The 16282-nt window shown below is 43.6% G+C and overlaps 1 protein-coding gene across 8 annotated transcripts in view; it reads right to left on the bottom strand.

The window, feature by feature from the left end:
* ep400 (E1A binding protein p400) overlaps nt 1-16282 on the bottom strand; it is a 46650-nt gene that overhangs the window by 21218 nt on the left and 9150 nt on the right. For all 8 annotated transcript variants that reach the window (XM_079741730.1, XM_079741731.1, XM_079741732.1 and 5 more), the window contains exons 7-20: nt 13392-13577; nt 13162-13302; nt 12995-13067; nt 12796-12833; nt 12621-12675; nt 12443-12532; nt 12115-12228; nt 11692-11882; nt 11125-11302; nt 10881-11017; nt 3245-3414; nt 2377-2551; nt 1086-1222; nt 50-236 (exon numbers count right to left, since the gene is read on the bottom strand). In XM_079741730.1, the coding sequence (XP_079597856.1) occupies nt 50-236; nt 1086-1222; nt 2377-2551; nt 3245-3414; nt 10881-11017; nt 11125-11302; nt 11692-11882; nt 12115-12228; nt 12443-12532; nt 12621-12675; nt 12796-12833; nt 12995-13067; nt 13162-13302; nt 13392-13577 (1872 nt within the window). The remainder of the gene's footprint in view (nt 1-49; nt 237-1085; nt 1223-2376; nt 2552-3244; nt 3415-10880; nt 11018-11124; nt 11303-11691; nt 11883-12114; nt 12229-12442; nt 12533-12620; nt 12676-12795; nt 12834-12994; nt 13068-13161; nt 13303-13391; nt 13578-16282) is intronic.

Raw genomic sequence — 16282 nt, 5'->3', positions numbered from 1 at the left:
TGGTAAGGGGGCACAATCTGTGGGTGTGTTTGGAGGCCATGGAGCCTACCTCCCCGGGGTCTTTGTGGAGGGCTCCCAGCACCAGCGACGGGGTGCTGTACTCGAGCGAGGGGCAGACGTAGGAGCTGCTGGCCTCGCGGGGGGCCACCAGGGCTGGGTGGTTACACACACGCTGCAGCTGCATCAGCACCTGGAGAACGCTCACAAAGTGTCCGGTCTTCAGAGCCTCCTGGGCCCTGCAGGGAGGACGCACACGGAGCAGTTTAATAACAAGGAGGGGATGTGGAGATTTAAAGGGGCAGGAGCTTCACACTACTTCTCTTCCTAAAGCCACCATGAAATTATGTTTTCAACTGTTTTAGCTCCAGGTCATCTTTTTTACAGTGCATGCATTTGCTTTGCTCCTGTTATTGTTGTCGACGTATGGCTTGTTCAATTAAGTAATGTGTAATTTAACTGAGGCCAGGTGGGCTCTTAAACCCACTGTGTCGTTCTTAAAGATAGCCAGCGAAACAAGACCTCTCTAGCAGGGGCGTAGGAATGACTTTAACGTTAGGGGGGACACATATCGGAAACCTGACAGATCCGTTAATGGTTTGAACAGAAATATGTCATAAATTAACTACACTGAAAAAATTCACAAATATATTTTATTCTACTAAAAAGATACATTTGTAAATGTAAAGGAAAACACATTTTGAATGGCACTATAATGAACTGATAAATATCAAATCAATTCTTTAATTGCACGCTCAATCATCCAGTTTTTTAGAATAAGAAGCGGTGACAAGACGCTGTGTTGCGCTTTCAAAATAAAATAAAATATTTTTCTCCCCCCGGTATAATTTTTAGGTGGGACAAATGTGCCTGTCTCCAATATTGGAGGGGACACGTCCCCTCCGTCCCCCCCGGTTCCTACGCCCTTGCTCTCTAGGAACCAAGAATTCAATATCCAAAAGGACGAAACGGACCAGGTGGGAATGAACCTTGAAATCGTTCTAAAGAAAACCTCATGAGTAGAACAGAGCTGAACTAAAGAAACGTCTCGATCCCGGGGAGACCACCCAGAAGAGAAGCCGTCTCACCCTGGCTGGGTGAGGATGTCGTCGTAGAGGCTCTTCTGCCGGCTGGACAGCCGGCACTTCAGGATGTGTTCGTACTTCTTTGGCAGTTGCTTCTCCACGTCCCTCTTGGAGCGTCTCAGGATGAAGGGCTGGATCATCTGTAGTGGGGGGGGGGGGGGGGGGGAGCATCAGGAGCTTGTGAAACCAGGGCCAGGACATCAACTAGCGTGTCATGGAATACTGCTTTTTTTCAAACTGGCTACTGTTTCAGGGAGCTGGATTAAGATGTTAACTCTTAAGAAAGGAAAACTGGATAGTATAGTTTCTATGGTCTCATACTCTCATTGGTGTAGACAATGGCAACAAACAACTTTATAGCAGGGATTTTTCCTCCATAAGTGGTTTATCTTTATAATAAACTGAACATGACATGTCTAAATTGTCTTGTATTATTAAGAAATGCATCTTTCGTCAGCTTTACTGGTCTTCAAAACATAAATAAACTACTGTACTATTACGAATAAAATGAAAGCAGTCACATTGCCATTAGAGGCACGTAGAGGATTATGTAATCTAACGTAGGGCACTTTTACGTAGAGAGAGCGAACCAATCTAAGCTCCACTGAGGACGAATTGAAACCACAACTGTTTATTTATCTTAACGTGCCATTACTTATCGGGTGATCCGATAACGATAACAATACAGCTCCTTTCGTTTGCAAACAAGCTCCTTTTTCTATAATCTGTGGAATCTGGACAGAATATGGAAGCTACCAGCTCCACAAAATGTATGGCGGTTTGCATCCATAGCGTTGCATTACAGCCATCATCTGGACTGTCTCTTGGCCCATATTCCAGCACTGCTTTGCCATGTGTGAAAGGGCAGATGAAAATGTTCCTGAACGTAACTGCATGTGTAAATCTCTATCAGTGTCTAAAATGCTATCCCAGCAATTCACCAGCAACTATGTGTGAGAGGGGCTTCAGCTTCAACCAATGAAAGCACTTAAAAGCGGTGAAGGCTTGGGAATTCCCTGATCTATCACATTTCCAGGGCGCGATAGACAAGGCATGACCATGCCCTTTTCCGGTTCAACCTATGACAGTGCTCAGAAGCACTCGGCTGAGTCAGAGTTCCAGTTTAAGCCTAAACACATCCTACCCTGCTACATATAATAGGCACCTGTCGAAGGCCCACAGCTCTGCACTTTCTCAAGCAGCTTAAGAGTCTATTAGCCAAACAGGATTCCATAGTAGAGATGAATACAGCCCTATACACATCACCGTCAACAGAGGGCTGCGCTGGACTCACCCTATGCAGGCGGATGACCAGTTTGTGGCAGTAGTCCTGGTTCTGGTCTGTGCCGGCCTTGACGGGGAAGTCAGAGTAGCGCCTGGTGATCCCAGGAAGGAGGAAGTGGACCATGGTCCACAGCTCTTTCAGGGTGTTCTGCAGAGGAGTGTTGATGAGGAGCAACCTCTGCTCACTGGAACACACACACACACACACACACATAAAGAAAAATTAAATAGGGCTGTCACGATAACCGCAATATTGACTATCGACAAGCAAACCACAGGGGAAGCCAAACAACCACCATAATCATAAAAAAAACCAAAACCTTTTGTTTATTTAAAGGTTTGTACATTTAATGGTGAATAATATAACCTCACAGCCTAATTTAAAATAATTTCAGATTGCAGAAACCCTCAACATCTCAACCCATGTACTCAACAAGAGCCCTTTAATGTGCATTTTGAACAGATAAGAAAATGTTTGATTAATTAAATTTATAGAATATTGTTCAGTATTATAAGCTATATAAAAGAAAAGTGTGTATGAATGGCATACCACTGCCTTGAGCTACCTTACATTAACGCAGTCGAGAATTTTTAACCGTGACTTGAATATTAATAATACATTTGAATTTCGTAGTTTTTTAGTACTTCAAATGATTAAATTAAACATAAAAGGCATAAAAGTTACATGAAAGTCAAGTCAGAGGAAGACATGATGAATAAAAGTAAAATCTATATAAAAAAACATTACTCCTGGGATGGCTGGTAATGATGTATAGCCTACAGGCCCATAACAAAATCTTAAATAGAAGAAAAAAAAGTATTTAGCACTCGTTTGACCGATCATCGAAGGTCAGCAGTAAAGCGCTCCTTTGTCCCACCTTTTCAGAGAGAAGATGGTCTCCCAGTGCTTCTCCGTGAGGTTCTTGATGTGCTGCACCTCGTCCAGCACCAGGTGCCTCCAGCCCCTCCTCAGGAAGTGGCTTTGGTCTTTGAAGAGCAGCTTGTAGGAGGTGAGGACCACGTGGAAGCTGTTGGCCTCGTTCCACCACTGTAGGGAAAAGAGAGACCCACTGAACACGTTGCAACCACTTCCATGCTGGCCATGTTGTAAGCTGCTGAAGACCTCATGGTGGAAGTTGATATAAATGCAGAATGTAACAAAAATGATGCGTGTCCACTCATGTTATGTGATGCAGGTATGTGGTTGACTTGATTGAGTTCAAGAGGAAAATATTTTTTGATGGTTTTAACAATTCCTTTGCCAGATTATCCTGTGGTGGGGGGTAGGCCAAGATTGTATTTTACTTCCCCAAATCTGATCAGGGCCACGACGATTAGTAATCGCAAATATTAAACACCTTACTACAGGTTGTAGTGTGGAGGGAATACCATGGACAGCTCCTGGGGTTGTCACTTGGGAAAGACGATAGCCAATTGGGAGCCACAATGACCGGCCATCACAACAGAAGGCATGGGTCCAACTGACACCTCAATCTGTACAGGTTAGGGGTGTAATGGTACACGTATTTGTACCGAACCGTCACGGTACAGGCACTTCGGAGCGGTTACAGAGGTGTACCACGGTACGTAAATGTGGCGTACACAGCGGGCAACGATCGTCGAATAGTCGAATAGTTGGAGTCACGTAGAATATCGAATAATGAATGTGACTATCGCTATTTATTACACGGCTCTTCTCAATGCTGTTGAACGCTCCGTTGACTTGCATGGGCCTTCACAACTTCCGGTGGTGAATAGCGTCCTCGGTTGCTAAGCAACGTCAACGTCTTCGGCGGACTATTTCTCTGCTGATCAACACTACGAATGCGACTTCCGGTTATGGCGCGCTGCTAGGCAGACGTGTGAAAGAGAGCTCCCATGCACAATTCATAGAAAAATAATCAGGAAGCCACTAAGAATTACCAAACAGTTACTACTGATCCAAAAACACAGCAAACAGCCATAATGCCACCGAAACTGCAGCCAAAGACTTCAAAATCTACTAAATCAACCGATGATTCTTCCAGCCCGACGATGCTAACTAGTTCCAATACTAGCGACGACGACACAATTAGCCCTGGTCTAATTCTCAACGCTATCCAGACAATGAAAGAAGATTTTGTGTCGAGGTTTGATGGGCTATTGGGCGCTATTCAGGGAGTGCAAGGCGAATTAAAGTCATTGACTGGCCGACTGACCGAAGCTGAAGACCGAATTGGCGCCAATGAAGATGACCTAACATCTCTGAAAACACAGACCACCACCATGAAAGCAGCTATGGAGGAGCTTGTGCTAAAGGTGGATGACTTGGAAAACCGAGCACGCCGCTCGAATGTGCGGTTGGTGGGTCTGCCTGAGTTAACCGAAGGAGGTGACGTGCGTAACTTTTTGGAAAAGTGGATTCCTAAAGCTCTTGGTGAAATGAACTTTACTGGGCCATTGCTTATAGAAAGAGCACACCGAGTTGGTAGACTCAACAGTAAAGATGGAAGCCAACCAACCGCTACACGCCCTAGAGTGGTGGTGATGAAGTTTCTGAACTACGCCGACAAGGTTCGAGTGATGAAAGCGGCCAGAAGCAAGGGAAAGATACTTGTCGACGATAAGAATGTCATGTTTTTTCCCGACGTGTCGGCGGATCTGCTAAAACGTAGAAAAGTCTTTGATTCAGCAAAGAAAGAACTAGCCTCCCTTTCTATCCATGACCTGCGTTACGGAATAATTCACCCAGCTACACTTCTGGTGACCATCAAGGGAAGACGGCACACGTTCGACACTGCATCTGAAGCGGAGGCTTTTGTGCAGGAATTAAAGTCGCAAAGCTAGGCAACGCTGGGTGGTGAGAAAGCTAACGTGTTTAGTGCTGACACAATACAGGTAACTGAATTCTTCCTGGACTGTTTAAAGAATGCAGCCGCAATACGGGCGCGATAAGCTTTTCCTGGACTGTTTAAGACTGTTAATTTAAGTCTAATGTTTTGCTGCAAAGTGGTTATTTCTGATTGCAATACACAATAAGTTAACTTTTAATATTTTGCATGGAGCTCCAACATGATCGCTGAGCATGCTGTTCCTCGACATGTGGGTGGACCGGCTTAGTTCCATAGTCAGACTCTGTTCAGGGGTCTATTGGAAGTGTGATCTAGGGGAGGGAAGCGTGTACTTCGTTTGGGGAAGTACACCCTATTGTGTTTACGTCTACGTCTTAAGGCACATATTTTTATTTTCATTTGTATTAATTAAGTTTTCTCTGTATTGTATACTCAATTCCAACCCGCACATACAATGTAGTATTATATCATGTCATTTGAACTCCAGTTCACCTCTTGGAATGTAAGAGGTCTAAACAAACTTGTCAAGCTTAAGCAAGTAATGAGTAGGATTAAACAACTAAAAGCTAAGATAGTCTTTCTGCAGGAGACACATTTAACACCTGAAGATGTAGTAAAAGTGAGGAGGAGGTGGCCAGGTCGAGTTTTTTCTGCTTCATCTAGTTCTCGCTCACGTGGGGTAATCATTCTGATACATAACTCCCTACCCTTTCATCTCATTAATGTGGATGAAGACCGATATGGGAGGTACATTATTATTCAATGTGAAATACTCTCAATTAGGTTAAATCTGGTAAACTTATATGGACCCAATGATGACAACCCGTCTTTTTTCAGAAATCTGTTTTTGTCCCTGGCTGATTTGTCTGGTAGTTTCATAATAGGTGGAGATTTTAATTGCACTCTCCAACCAGAGATTGATAGATCCACGGGGATAGATACCTCCCATGCCCAGACACGAAAGGAGTTATTACAATATATAAAAGAATTTAATTTAACTGACATATGGAGAAGAGACTATCCTAATCAGTCAACCTTCTCATGTTATTCTGCCACCTGCCAGACATTCTCCAGACTTGACTACTTTTTGGTCTCTGCTTCCTTGATGTCAACAATCACAAGAAGCTGGTACGACAGCATTGTAATTTCAGACCATGCTTCAGTTTCATTTAGACTAAACATGCCAAAGTCACTGAATTTCTCCATGGGGTGGCGCCTTCAGTCATTTTGGCTGAAGGATCCAGAATTTATGAAGTTTATTGGGGCACAAATTGATGATTACTTTGTAAATAACACAACTCAAACATCAGCTGCTATACGGTGGGAAGCATTTAAAGCCTTCCTGAGAGGACATATGATAAGTTATACAAGTTATAAACAAAAATCTTGGAGGCTGGAGATGCAACAGTTAGAAAAAAAGATAAAAGAAACTGAATCAAAACACTTCAAAAATCCTTCCCAACAGTCCTTTAGAGAACTTAATGAATTTAGAGCTAAGTATAATGTTTTATCTGTCAATAAGGCAACTAAAAGCCTGCTGAAATTGAAACAGTCCTATTATGAGCAAGGGGAAAAGGCTAGTAAACTCTTAGCTTGGCGTATTAAACAATCAGAATCTGAAAGAACAATAAATACTATTCAGCTAGATGATGGGTTGGAGACTAGTGACCTTAAAGAAATTAATAAAGCTTTTAAAGGTTTTTACGAGAACTTATACAGCACAGACTCTTCAGCCTCAGCCTTGCAAAAACAAAAATACTTTTTGGATTCATTGAACATCAAGCCTCTTGAAGAAAACTTCCTGGATGATTTAGACCTAGACTTAACCATTGAGGAATTATCTGCAGCCACTGGGAGTATGAAGGGGGGTAAGACGCCTGGAGAGGATTCGATTCCCATTGAAATCTATAAAGCTTTTCAGGACACGCTACTGCCACCTTTACTTGAAATGTATAAAGAGTCCTTAGATAGTGGGTCCTTTCCCCCTTCTCTAAATATGGCGGTAATCACACTATTGTTAAAACCAGGTAAAGCATCTAACCTTTGTGGATCGTATAGACCAATATCACTTCTTAATAACGATCTCAAAATTCTCTGCAAAGCATTAGCCAGACGGTTAGATACACTTCTACCACAAATGGTGCACTCTGATCAAAACGGCTTTGTTCAGGGACGACAGGGTTTTCATAATATAAGACGAGTTCTTAATATTTTGTTTGAAAATTCAGGGTGTATGGACACTGCTATTTTGTCATTGGATGCCGAGAAGGCCTTTGACAAGGTGGAGTGGCACTTCCTGTTTGAGGTTCTTCAAAGATTTGGCATAAAGAAGAAATTTCTCTGTTGGATCAGACTACTTTATGCTGACCCCCAGGCAGTAGTTTTAACAAATGGGCTATCTTCAGCACCCTTTAAGTTGTACAGGGGCACAAGACAAGGCTGCCCCCTGTCTCCACTGTTATTTACCCTGGCAATTGAACCGCTGGCCATGGCAATTCGCAACCATACTAGTTTTAAAGGCATAAGGATAGGAGATACGGAACATCGCATAGCACTGTATGCTGATGATGTCATTTTGTTTTGCTCTAATTTGAAACAGACTTTACCAGCTTTATTGGGCCAAATTAACTTTTTTGGCACCTTTGCGGGATACAAAATTAATTACTCGAAATCTGTAATATTATTCTTGAATGAAAGGGAACGACTACACCCCCCAATTCCTACTCCTTTTACGGTTTCACTAAATGGCTTCACATACCTGGGTGTTAAGATTTCCCCTACCACTGACAAAATTGTTCCTAATAACTACAATACCTTAACAGATAAGGTCACCCAACTTATAAATAGATGGACAAATCTACCCATTTCTATGATTGGGTGTATAAATGTATTGAAAATGTCAATTTTACCGAAGTTTCTTTATCTCTTTCAATCTATTCCACTTGCTCCTCCACCCTCACTCTTTAATTTTCTTAAAAAGCTTTTCTCTAACTTTATATGGAACAACAAGCGTCCCAGGCTCAGGCTTTCCCTGTTGTATTTACCATATGATAGAGGTGGTTTACAACTACCAAATCTTGAGTGGTATTACTGGGCAGCTCAAATCAGAGCAGCAATGTTTTATTTTGAGAGAAACCACCCTCCAGCTTGGGTTTCAATAGAAGCACATTTAACAAACATACCTTTAAACCTGTACATCTTCTCTGCTAAAAAACATAAACTAATCAAACATACTAAAAATCCTTTTCTCAAAAATACATTAATGGTTTGGCACAAATCTCTTGCATACCTAGGAGAAACAGCTAAACTATCTCGGTTCTCTCCAATTTTTGGTAATGATGACTTCCAACCTGGTAGAGCAGACCCAGGGTTTAAAATATGGGCAGCCCAGGGTATAGCTAAGGTTGCTGACCTTTACAATGAAAACTTGGTTCTCATGTCATTCGAAGAGCTTAAATCAAAATATGGGATTCCTGCAAAACATTTTTTTAAATATTTACAATTTAGAAGCTTCATCCTTTCCAGACAGAGCAATGATTTGAAGCTTCCCCCCCTATCCACTCTAGAAGATTACACTTTGAAGTTTTTACATTCTAGGGGACAAGTTTCATTACTCTATGAGCTTTTTGTAAGCAAGTCTAAAGAATCATCACAGCGCTCACTTCAAGCATGGCGGAGGGACTTGCAGGATAATGTAACTGAGGAGGAATGGTCAAAGGCATGTTTTCTAGCTCAGACCCAATCCGTAAATACAAACTCCAAACTGTTACAATATAAATGGATAAGTAGACTGTACATAACACCAGCTAAATTGCACCACTTTAACCCTAACATACCTGATACCTGCTTCAAATGTAAAGACCAAAAAGGTACCTTATTTCATTGTATGTGGGAATGTCAAAAGACACTTTCTTTTTGGAGTAAGGTGGTGGACCTTGCTAGCCAAATCAGTGGCAGGAAAGTGCCTCTTAGTCCTAAATTGTGCCTATTGAATATCTATCCAGAAGACTTCACTACCTCTAAAAAAATTAGGTCTCTTCTGAATATTTGTTTTCTGGAAGCCAAACGATGTATTGCTCTCTCATGGAAATCAGATACACCCTGTGCCACATCACAATGGTTGAAGGGAATGACTTCTTACTTAGCTTTGGAAAAGATAAGTTACACAACAAAAAATAGACTTGACAAGTTTTGGGAAGTATGGAACATTTTCTACAACTTCCTTGAAAATAACAACATGGATGTTGATGGTTGGTTGGATGATAAGACGGATTGAGTATTTTTTTTTGTTTTGTTTTGTTTTCATTTGTTCTCCCCTGTAAACAATGTAAGTTAGCAGATGTAATTTCAATGACTGTAACACACTGTCTACTGTGACAAGAACATCTATTATATGTGCTATATGTGAGAACAAATTGCATTATATGTGCCTTGTTGTGTTGTCTTGTATTGTTTGTCTGTAAAATGAACAAAATTCTGAATAAATATATGTTTAAAAAAAAAAAAAACACTACGAATGCTGGTAACGAATAAATTGTAAAAAGACACACCGTGTGAAAATATTTTTTTGTCGTGTGTAGTTCACCGTCATGCAGGCTGTGATCAGTAAAATAAATAAATAAATAAATAGCGATCCGTTTTCGGCGCATGTAGGTCTATCTGCCTAAGCCCACGTTGAAATAATTTCGATCTTTAATGTTGGTGGCGCAGTTGTTGAAATAAACAGATTGATTTCATACAAATCATAAAAGCCTCTCCCTGTGTCATTGTGTGTGAGTGTATCCGAGGTGCGTGCGTGCGTGGGGGGTTCTTGATTGAGCGATTTTCGAATATTATTCGAATACTTCTCTGCGAATATCGAATAGTATTTTGGCCAGAAATGCACATCCCTAGCAAACGCATTTGAAAAGGCATCATCCAGATGTTACTATTTCTGTTGCTGGGGAAAAAAAACGAGCTGTGCAAACCAAGCTCACGACACTATTTCAACAACCCCTGTCTGGGAATTCAAAAATGCAAATGCCATAACCAAGTTTATTTCTGTTTTCATTGCTGCTGATCTATGGCCATTCTCCGTTGACAAACAAGCAGTTTTTTACATTTTTCCCCTTAACTATGAACCGCACCGTGACTTAAAAACCGAGGTACGTACCGAACCGTGACTTTTGTGTACCGTTACACCCCTAGTACAGGTGTATCTTCACGTCATGGTCATGACTTCTTCCATAGTTCTTTAGTAGTTCTTTACGATGTTGTGGTAAAAGGGAGGCTAAAAGCTAGCATAGCATGTCCGCGGTCTGAAAAGTATGTTTCTGCTAAAGAAATGTTTTTGACAATTGCAATCACATGATTGCCTTAGCGATTTGCGAGCATTACGGTTTCGAGAATCAGGATTCAGGGTTGGAAAGTGGAGTCGGTTATGTGGATTGTACTGGTTTGGCAAAATGTTTGACCCAAACGGTTAATGTATCTTCATCCGTCGTAAGGGGTGTGATATCTCACCCCTTCTAAATTTAAAGAATCCTCCAGTGAATGCCAGGCCCAACAGTACACTGAGATCCTCACATGGTTAGATTCGGTTTCATCACATATCGTAATAGCATAAAGACAGGCTTACATGGGTTTGTCTACAATGTGCGTCATTCACGTACAACGTGCATCAGTCCCAAAGTTAACAAGCTACCGTTCTCTTGGCTCTGCGCTCGCGGCCGCTCCCCAGGTACAGCAGGATCTTCAGACCAGGGCACCAGCGCTTGAACTCCATCTCCCAGGTCAGCAGCTTGCAGGTCCTCACCACCACCAGGTGGGGTCCCCAGATGCCTGGAGCCGGAGGGAAAGAGACAGACGGTGAAACATAGACTCATTTCAACTGAGCCTGTGTGACAATGCAGATCTTTCTTTTGATCTCCTAAATGGTGGATGCCCACCCTCTTGACCGGCCAGCTGAGCCATGTAGGCCACCGTCTGGACCGTCTTGCCCAGGCCCGTCTCGTCAGCCAGGATGCCGTTGAGGTGCTTCTTGTGGAGGTTCACCATCCAGTCCACGCCGATCTGCTGGTACTCACGCAGGGCACCGTGCAGCAGGACGGGAGCTGGGCTGTGGCTCTGAGAAACGGAATGGATCAGGAGGAAACATTTTAGTGGAAAATACAAATGTTTTTATTTCCTGTGTGTGTGTGTGTGTGAGTGTGTGTCTGTGTGTGTATGCCTCTGTGTGTGTGTGTGCGTTTGTGTGTGCCTGTGTGTGCATGTGCCTCTGTGTGTGTGCGCCTCTGTGCGTGTGGTGTGTGTCTGTGCCTCTGTGTGTGTATGTGTGTGTGCCTCTGTGTGTGTGTGCGTGTGTGCCTCTGTGTGTGTGTGTGTGTGCGTTTGTGTTTGCCTGTGTGTGTGTGTGTGCGCCTCTGTGTGTGCGCCTCTGTGCGCGTGTGCCTCCGTGCGTGCGAGTGCCTCTGTGCGTGCGTGTGTACATGTATGTGCGTGCGTGCGTCTCTCACAGTGGAGGTTGTTCTGGCGCTCCCCTTGGGCAGGAGGACCTCTGTGGCTGCAGCGACCTCCGCTATGTCCCGGATGGCCTTGCCGTCAGAGCCAGTGGAGCTGGCCTTGTCCGCCCCCCTGTACTGCTCTACGCTGAGCAGGGAGTCGATGGCCACCTCCTCTGGAGAACTGCTCTCTGGACATTCCATCTCTGGAGGACGCACAACAGACCATTGAAATGAATCAAGCTAAAACAGGTTCCTTGCTTCCTTTCCAAATCACATGTTGCGCCACTATATCACTTAGGTGGAGTCCTGGTTTGAGTGTTGCATATAATACCTTTGATGCAATTTTACAGTATAAAACTATTTAAAATAAATACCCTATTTTAATAATAACGTTAACCAAGGTGTTTTATAGTTAATTATGGATAAAAGGGGAACCTTCAGCGTCGTCCATGTACTCCTCATCACTTTGTGGACTTGGCTGGGGCCAGTCGAAGCCGTCGGCGTAGGCTCCAGCATACTGCTTCACCAACGCCTCCAAAGGCATCTCAGCTTCAGAGAGAGAAAGGAAGATTCACGTTCACAAACACTTTCTGTTTGTACTCACTCTACAGAGTCTATCGTGGCAAAGAGTGAAGGACAGCAAGGATTCAGCCAAGAACGCCGGCAAACACACCACACATGGGAATCACACTCCATTGTAGTGTGTCTCGACCTCTACCAACGTGTTTGCCTCCAGACTAGAAACAGAAACACAGCAAAGTACCGTCTTTGTTCAGGTCCGCCAACTCAGCCTTGTGTTCAGCTTCATCCTCTGCGGCCTCCTGCTCCTCAATGGTGCTCTCCTCATCCACTCCTGGGGTAGAAAGTAAATATCAAGCCCAGACAACATCAAACAGCCAACACAGGCTGGGTGTGTCAACCCTTTGTTGTTCGATACGCACCTTCTTCACTAAGCAAAGAACTGCACTTCCTCTTCCTGGCGGACACAGGAGGCTCCTGTAAGAACAGAAGATGGGCTATTAAGACAAACCACGGAAGAAAGGCACATATTCTGAACGAATGAGTCCACAAAACACTGCAGTGTTTAGTCAGTGGAGGTTTAAGTACAGTGCTAACCTCTTTCTCTTTGCTCTCTCCAGTGGATGGAGTAGGTGCTGCAACACAATTATAACATTGGATAAGGAAAAGTGTTGTTTGGAAAACGGCACACTGAATATAAAATACCTAGAATATGTGGGGGTGTGGTGTGTTTACCATAAGAGTTATGTTTTTATGTAAATATGATAGACATAAACAGCGTATGCTGGAGTTTTACCGGATGCTTTCTGCAGACTGAGCATCTTCAGCCTCTTGTCATAGATTTCAAACTGCAGTTTGATTTCCACAACCTGAAAAAGGAATCATTCAAAAGCACAAATCAATTTTAATGAAAAAGCGATTTTAGAACGAAGCAACCCTTTTTAAAATTGGTCAACACAATACCTGTTCAATGTTGGCCCAGAAGAACTCCACCTCGCGTGCGATGGTGCTGGCGATGTGGCGGAGGTGCATTTCCTCCTCCTTCTTGGATCTCTCCGCCGACAACTTCTGCTCTTGGTGGTGGCGAGCACAGGTACGTACCAGCTGGAGAGGAGCACGCACGTTTTCAACCACAGGCTACACCCGACAAACCTTAGGAGCACCTAGCACAGACACAGTCTTCATCTCCGTACCTTCTTGGCGGCGGCCTCCTTCCACCTCCTCTCCTGGGCGAAGTCTGCAGCCATCCACTGCATCTCCTCCAGGAGGTAGTCCCAGTGGGACTTGGGGCGTGAGGCGTCCATGAGCTTGGGAAGCCTGCTGGCTGACCACTGGCCCTCCTTCCTCAGCTCGGAGATACGCTGGTGCACCTGGCTCTCCTGTTACGGCGAGAGGGTTTAAGAGTCAGACACTTCAGCTGAGATTCCGGCCAGATGGTCTTGATGAAAGACCTATTGTTAAATCACTAACATACGTTTTGTGGCTTAGGTCTAGTCTAGGGGTGGGCGATATATCGAGTATACTCGATGTATCGCGGCTTGTTCTACATGAGATGTAGTAAATGACTATATCGTGAACATCGAGTGTATGTTGTCACGTCAGTTTCTAAGCCGCCGCGACCGAGTGTGACTTGCTTTAGCGCAGCGCTTTCCCGCTCACAGACACAGAAAAAAAAGTCACACACACTCGCTCAACTTACGTCACATACACGCGCCCACACACACGCTCGCCCAGAGAGAGGTGCCGAGGCAGCGCGCATGTTTGTTTGGAGGAAACGGGGAACGAGGAGACGAGAGCACGAAAGAAGTGAAGAGAGTTTAGCTATTTTAAACGTTAGCCCTACGTGTTGAATTTAGAAACGGCAATGGAAGATGGAGGCGCCGAGGCGGACGAACTGGTTCCAAAAAAGAACAGCACTGGATCCATCGTCTGGCGGTGGTTTGGTTACCGCAAGGAAGATGTTGCACAAACGACGGTTATCTGCAAAATATGCAGCAAACCCGTTGCCACAAAATGTAGTAGTACCACAAATTTGTTCCACCATTTGAAAATTCACCCACTACAAAATGAAGAGTGCCTGAAACTCCGCATGTCCACATCTCCCGGTCCCACACAAACGCCAAAGCAATCAGCCTAGACGCAAATGACTCTGGCTTCTTCGTTTTCCAAATCAATCCCGTATGACAAAAAAAGTCCAAAATGGAGAGAAATCACGGCCGCGGTAACTAACTACATCGCCAAAGACATGGCCCCAGTTAGTGTGGTAGAAAAGCGCGGATTTCAAAAACTTGTAAAGACGCTTGACCCAAAGTATCACTTGCCTGGTCGCAAATATTTTGCGGAGAAAGCTCTGCCAGAGTTATACAATAAAGTGAGAGAAAAGGTGGCCCACCAGCTAACAAATGTGACCCACTTCTGTACAACAACGGATTTGTGGTCAGGCAGAACCTGTGAGCCATATCTCAGTTTAACTGTACATTACATCGACAACTGGGAGTTGAAGGGTTCATGCCTCCAAACGTGCTTTTTCGCGGATGATCACACAGGCGAGATCATCGCGCAAGGATTACAAGATGCTCTCACGTCATGGAATTTAACAGAAGCTCGTCAAGTGTGTATCACCACTGATAATGGCAGTAACATCGTCAAAGCTGTGAGCCTCAATAAGTGGAAAAGACTGCAATGTTTTGGCCATCGGCTGCACCTCGCGATTGGTGAGTTTTTGTCTCCTTTTTTAATTATTATCAGCAACGTTAAAACGGCCTGCTGGTAAACATAACACTAAGAGAATACTTCATAATGTTTCATGCAATTAAAAAGTATGTGCATCATGTGTATTAAATATATATATTTAATACACATCATGCACACACACTTTTACAGTGTTATGTTTACCAATAGGATGTTATAACATTGCTGATAATAAAAATGATTATTTTCTCACAGGAGAGTGTAATATATATATATATATATATATATATATATATATATATATATATATATATATGTGTCTGTATTTTTGGCTAAAATGGATTTTAGACAGATTTGTAGAAAACAGTACTGTGCAAAAGTCTTAGGCACCCAAGAGTTTTTATATAAATTGTCTTAGATGTTAATTAATTTTTGTCTGTATTAGTGTGTCAGTACAAACTTTTAATTTAATTATTTTTGAAAGCATCTTCATTAAATGTAGACCTTTGCACAGTGCTGTATTTACAAAATAATTGGCAAAATTATTTTTGGTGTTAAGCTGATTGACTGAATTGTTGGTTTTTATATTCTCAGAGAGAAGCATGAAAGACTCCCGTATTGATCGTGCTGTTGCTGTTTGTAAGAAGGTTGTGAGCAGCTTCTCATTCAGTTGGAAGAAGAGGAGAGACCTGGCCACAGCGCAGCAAGAGCTGAACATACCTGCACACCAGCTGATCAGTGAGTCTCCTACCAGGTGGGGTTCCCGAGCAAAAATGTTTGAGCGGGTGCTGGAGCAGCAGCAAGCTATTTCACAAGTCTTGGCCTCAGACAGAAAAACAAGGCATCTTGTTCTGACCTGGCAAGACCTGGAAGTCCTCGAGTCAGTGCACAAGGCTCTAAAATCCCTCCTGGAATTCACCGATGCTTTATCGGATGAGGGCTACGTCACAGTGTCCTATGTAGAGCCTGTGCTTCATCTCTTCCACTCCAGCATCTTGGCAATTCAGGAGGATGACACTGCACTGACCCAGTCTATCAAAGTCTCCATCCTGGATTACCTGAGGGAGAAATTTGATGACCCTGCCACCAACGGCCTGCTGGACATGGCTGGCTTAGTGGATCCCAGGTTCAAAACAAGATACGTAGCAGAAGACAAGGTGGAGGAAATCAAGTGCAAAGCCATATCAGAGATGGAGGCGATGCTGTCTGAGTCTGACCATGGCACAGCTGAGTCGTCTTCTTCACAGCCTCATCAAGCGCCAGCAGAGCCACCAAAAAAGAAAACCCTCGGAAGCTTCTTCAAAAGGGCAACAACATCCTTTGCCACATCATCACAGAGAGAGCGGATTGAAACAGAGTTGTCTGCCTACTTGCAGTCTGTCGATGCTGACAG

Source organism: Pollachius pollachius (genome assembly GCF_949987615.1).
Source record: "Pollachius pollachius genome assembly, chromosome: 1".
Taxonomy (NCBI): Eukaryota; Metazoa; Chordata; class Actinopteri; order Gadiformes; family Gadidae; genus Pollachius; species Pollachius pollachius.
The sequence above is the reverse complement of the archived record's forward strand: the minus strand, read 5'-3'. Positions and strand labels throughout refer to the sequence as shown.